The sequence below is a fragment of the Schistocerca americana genome, chromosome 2 (assembly GCF_021461395.2).
Source record: "Schistocerca americana isolate TAMUIC-IGC-003095 chromosome 2, iqSchAmer2.1, whole genome shotgun sequence".
NCBI classification, from domain to species: Eukaryota; Metazoa; Arthropoda; class Insecta; order Orthoptera; family Acrididae; genus Schistocerca; species Schistocerca americana.
In genome coordinates, this window is record NC_060120.1 from 836,548,915 (window position 1) to 836,554,914 (window position 6,000).

At 36.2% G+C, this 6,000-nt stretch overlaps 1 protein-coding gene across 1 annotated transcript in view; it reads left to right on the top strand.

Moving 5' to 3' along the window:
• Positions 1-5,268, top strand: part of LOC124595653 (WD repeat and FYVE domain-containing protein 2) — a 74,582-nt gene extending 69,314 nt beyond the window's left edge. The window contains exon 7 of the mRNA XM_047134494.1: positions 4,459-5,268. Within this exon, the coding sequence (XP_046990450.1) occupies positions 4,459-4,597 (139 nt within the window). The 3' untranslated portion in view covers positions 4,598-5,268. The remainder of the gene's footprint in view (positions 1-4,458) is intronic.
• Positions 5,269-6,000: the final 732 nt, after the last annotated feature.

Sequence of the window (6,000 nt, forward strand, 5' to 3'; positions counted from 1 at the left end):
CTTGAACTTACAAAACTGCTGTTTTTGAAAAAGTCAGTCAGGTTAAAATGAAGGTGGAGAAATTAGAAAGAGGAACATAAGCATCCTCTATTGGGCCAAATTTAGGAGGAGGAGGAAGAAGCAGCAAGAGTGGAAACTAAATCAGAACAGTGTGGTAGTACACAATGAGGTGCATAAAAAAAGGAGGAAAAATAGAAGAAAGATGGAAGACAGTAACATGAAACACAGATCATGTGAATAAGAGGATCTGGTTTTGTGACTGACAGCAAGTCCCCTGCACCAAAAGTATGAAGTGTTAAGATTTTGCAAAATGAGCTGTTTGAAGATGCTGCTGTGATGAAGAGTGTATTGTAGTAGAGCGTATTGTAAGTTATTTCTGTGATCTCTCTTCCAGCATTCAGTTTGATTTGTAGACAGTTTGAAAAACTTCATGCAAATCAGAAATATGAAGAGTAACTCCACATCATTGCTTGATGCTGAAATTGTTAATACCAGTGATGGGACTGTTGTCAACAGCTGTGCTGATGTGGTTGCACTGGTTTCCATCAGATCACTGAAATTTAGCACCATCAATTGTTGTGATTAGCACTTCGGGAGATGACCGTATGTTTTTGACCTACCAGGGTTCACTCAGCCTTATGATACCAGTTGAGGAGCCACTTGACCAAATAATGATGATTTCAGGTCATGAAAACTGACAAAGGAGAGCAGTGCGTTGAGCCCCCACCCCAAATACCCACATTTGGCTGAGGATGACACAGAGGTCAATTGGTACCATTGGGCCTTCTGGGGGAGTTGGGGGGGGGGGGGGGGGGGGGTCAAGTGTGGAACTGTTCCTGTAATAGTTAGAAAAAGTCTACAAAAGATTTTGGGAAAGCAGGCACAATGTTGTGGAGGAGTGGTTTGATGATTGTAATGTAATAAAACTGTGTTATAGACCTGTGCAGCGAGAAGCTATTTTCATTGGAACTTGAAGAGTTTTGAATGATGTGGGGCTAGATTTTAGAGTTTTCATAAAGATGACAAAGAATCTCCTTAAACAGATCAGAAGAATGTTACTTTAAATCCGTCTTGATTGCAAATTTTTTTTATTATTCATATGACCGGTTTCGGTTCATTCAGAACCATCTTCAGATCTGATATTTAAGTTACAGGAGTAACCCGTCCAATTCAGCAACTTTCACATGCTACGTTGCTGAATTGGACGGGTTACTCCTGTAACTTAAATATCAGATCTGAAGATGGTTCTGAATGAACCGAAACCGATCATGTGAATAATAAAAAAAATTTGCAATCAAGACGGATTTAAAGTAACATAAAATCACTGATTGCTGTTATCCCATAAGACATTATGTCCGTTTTTGCAAAGATCAGAAGAACATTGTCCTGATATTTTTATTAACAGTCCAGTGAGGTGGGATGGCTAGAATGCTACAGGTGAGATGTGTGTGTTCCTGTGGCTAGTAATTATGTGAAGGGAAGAACAAGAGGTTGCTAATCATCATTGTCGTCACAGTCAGCCACTGTAGGGTAAAGGCCTCCTCCAGAGTTGTCCATGCATTATGATCCTCAGCTTCCAACATCCACATTGCTCCTACATATTTTCTAATTTCATCTGTGCCTTTCTGTTGAATCACCGTCAGTCTTTCAGCGTGTCTTGGAATCCTGCAAAGTGCTTCTCTGATCCGCCCATCTTCCATTTGCCTGACTTTTTGTGTCCTACCCACCTCCATTTCGTACATCACATCACAACTGAGGTATTTTCTGGAAGAAGGGTCCCGAGGTCTGTGTTCCATTTTTCAAGAAATTGTTTAAAATTAAACAGTGCGTTACATAGAATATCTAATCAAAGTCATGTTTCATTATCTTAAAGCTAGAGAACAGAGCAGTTTCTTCCTGAGTCATGTGTGTGCAGCGCTGCTCAATTCATTTTAATGTAACGAGTGCTTATGACTTCAAGAAACCTATTGCCAAGGGAACTGTGTTTAAAATTCAGAAGTATTTTGTTCTGAAATACAAAGTAGATGGTTCAGTACTAGGCTCACTAACATATAAAGGTCCATATACATCATTCTGACTGTGGGAACAGATGTACAGTAATGGAGTATTGAAAAACTAAGTTTATCAACACTGGCATTTAATCTAGTGAAGCCAGAAAAAGAAAAGGAAGTTGAGGATTTATTTAAGTAAATGGATGATGAAAGTAGTTCGTGGTTACACAGTGTGCTTTGACACTAGCCACCAGCAACCAGATGTTATTTAGAAAACAGATATCCTTGTGGGACTGGGAGAAGAAAAAGGGAGAGGAGGAGGAGGAGAAACAAAAGGTCGTTCAGTAACTAGAAATTATAACAGAGAAACTGTCCATCATAATGTATGGTCCGCTGAATAAAACAGTGGTATTTTATTTATGTTATTTTCTTTTTGTACCTTTCTGTGGGTTCCTTGATTGTAATTTTTATTAACAACAGTATTACTGCTATGTTCTCATGCATTCTGAGGGTTTAAAATAACATTTGATAAAAGAAATCTTTATTAATTATAACCTACTGACACTGCTTTATGAAGAAAGTGCCTATAAATGTTATGTTTTTAATGTGAAAAATAGGTTAAAATATCTAGAATTGTGGAAATATTTACTTAATTATAGCATTGCACATCCCATTAAAATATACTTGTATATTAGAATCAGGTTGTTATTGGGTAATATTGAACATAAGTATTTAAACTGTTCTATCACAAAAACAGTCCTATGAACTTTTCTTCTGGAAAATGCCTCAATCCTCTCTTCACTTTTGTCTGTTCTCTCGTCCCTTCTTTCCCCCTCTACTAGGAATTCATAATTCACACCTATTTGTTTCTTACTGACAAAACCCTGTGTTTTTAATTAACTTCGAATTTACACTGGATGTAAGTCAGAACTGCCGACAGGCACAAAATCTAAACCTTGTGTGTCAGACACATTGGAAACTTATTTTTTAAAACCTTTTTTTAGTTTACCAAAAGATCTTCAGGCCATTTTTGCTTTTCTGTTTATTTCTTTTGTTGTCCTCAACTCTTCTAATCCCAAAAAACTTGTTAACTGGTTCTCAAAAAAACTCAAAAACATCTCAAATTTCAAAAAAGTAACCAAACTTTGGTTATTATTAATTGCATGACATCTAGCAGAGCCCAGTATGAAAGGGAATGTGCATAAGAACCTGTTTGCAAAATAACAAGCGCACATATGCGTGAACATGACAATGTATCAATGCATTTGTAAGTTACATTCTGGTTCCAAGTCAACTGGGGTGATTGAATGATCTGTATCAGAGAAAAGATATGTATGGCAAATATAGGGCTCAGCTGTGGGACCTAGAATCTTAGAACAAAGAAACACATAAGGTTGTCTGCTAGAGCCTAAGTTGGTATAATGCAGGCACTTCAACATATGTTTTAGGTGGCAGGGGTTTGAACTATTGTTACATATGGCAGAGGTCCGGTAAGAAGTGTGTCATTTACGGTGCTGCAGCCTCAACAAGAAATTGTGCAGTACTTGTTGCCAAATGCTTTGTACAATCTGCTTTGCTTTGACTTGTGTGTTTCTCTTTGTTTTCTTTTCTTATTTTGAAATGAATGTAGAGAATAATCCTGGTTCATCAAGAGATTAAAATACATTTCTCACAACACCAGAAGAAATCAGCAATCTGTGTAACCATGTGTCAGTTCTGCCTTTGTAGAATCACATGGGTTTTGACTGCTTTCAAGAGGGTGGCATGACTTTCCTCACAATCCTCCTCCCTGTTGGACGATCAAAGTTCTTGTTTGTCTACGCTCGCAGGAGACTGCTACATTATATAGTACCTGCGCTATACTATCTGAAAACAAAACTGGTCGACTGCTTTTGACCGTGCAAAGACTCTTCCTGTAAAATGTGAGTAGAATTATTTTGGGTTCTACTTCTGCCCTAAGTATCTAGTCGGTTACCTCTGTGTCAAGAATGGGTCACATGGCTATGAATACCTACAAAAAGACTTGACACTGTGCTTACCAGGGCTTATATGCTACAGATTTTCAAAATCTGTGTTCTGTAGATTTGGATGGGAAAAGAAAGCTAATGTCAACAGACACCTTGAATCACAGGAGGACCCACTTCAACAGAGAGAAAACACTGTTGCTTTACAACAGAAACAATTATTTATTGAAAACTGAAATAGAACCAAAGGAAGAAAGCAAGCAAATACCATTTTGGAAAAAGACTTAAGTTTAGCAAAGGCATGAATTCAAATCAGAAAGCTCTTATTGTAGACAATAAAAAGTTTTTATTCTCATTTGCATGCTACAAACCACTAAAACTTCCATTGGTTGTAAGTAGGCTATATGTTTTATTTTTATTTCCGTATGGCATGTGCATCAAGTATTTAGTTGTAGATAGTTCTTGTACTCATTTTCCAAATTGATGTGCCCTCTTTATTTCAGTCATACACCAATGGCAACATTCCATGAAGCAAAACATAGCATTGTCTATATGGATTTAGATGAACCACGAAAAAGGTTGTTAACAGTTGGCCAGGACCGTCTGATCAAAGTGTGGGATGTCTCGGCTCTCCTACAGTGAAGGCGTAAGAGTATATTGGTGGATATCAGATATGGTGCAGCTAAATTGCTTCACTATATGCAGCGAAAGAGACTGATGGAACTACAAAGTATAAATAAGATATATATGTGTATATAATTGTGTATGTAAATAAACTGTTATATGTGAGGAATATGTAAAAGAAAGTATGACTGATTTATTTTATTGCCAAATGACTTGGAAATCAGTATGTTATATAATGCTAACGTGTTAATAGTCAGAAAGGCAGAGCTTTATTAAACTGAATTTGTAAAATTATTTCTACTAGATTTGAACAATGTTCATTTATGATGCTAAAATATTTATAATGTTAAATAGTAATATCAGCAATGCTCCTTTGTTGTTTAGAAATTTATTTTATAGCAGTGATGCAGTTGTCAATCATCTATGAAAAGTCAGTTATATGTTATCAGAGTATTATTAATTCCCATTATAATTAAGTGCCAGTATTTATGAATGTTCATTACTAGTATCCCAGATGCTCCATCCGTTTACAGGCAGTTGAGATATTTGCATTTGATGTTTCTTATTAATTCTGTACGAGTATTTACTTACCATCTGGATGCATCTTGTCTTCAGTAGAAATTCATTTTGTTGATTATTAAAATTTTTTGAGAATTTATAGTATCCTAAAATAAAAATTTGTCTTTGTATGTTTGGCTTGTTATTGAAGTTCTTATTTATTTTGTGTAAGTGGTTGCTGAATCCTATTTCTTCTGGAACTTCTTACTGATCACTGTATATGCATTACAAGAGAATCGTTTATTTGTATCGCTCTTACAGAATTATTTCTAAAAGAGTATAGTTGTATATGAGATGTGCAATTTTATGAGAATTTTGGTTGGAAGCTTAAAAAATGTAGGAGCATATTCGCATGTAATAGTATCTTGCAGCAAACATCTGTGTGGAACCCATTACTTCATTCCCAAACACTTGTTGAATCTTCAGATCATCTCAACTTGAGAATCACCAAGCTTAAAGCAAAATATGATACACTAATGTTGTTCCGTTTTTTTTTTTTTTTTTTTTTTTTTTTTTCCCCCCCCCTGTCATTTTACCCACAACACAGTCTGACAACTGCTACTTACACGTGTTTACTTATCAACAGCTAGCAAGCAACTGGTTGTTTCGTCAGTCATGAAAAAAATTTGGCATGTGCAGTATATATGCCTACAAATGTAGACCCTGTGCTCATACTTAGATACTGTTATTGGTTTCAACAATAAAAAATAGGTCGGATACTTTTTGAGCAGCCCCCGTACATGTTTTATTCTAGTCGCCAACAGTTGTGTGGTCATATGTTCTTGTGAATCAAATCGAAATGAGAAGCAAGTAACCTTATGCAGAATGGGCAGTAATAGTGGCAATGAAGTAGCACATAAGGT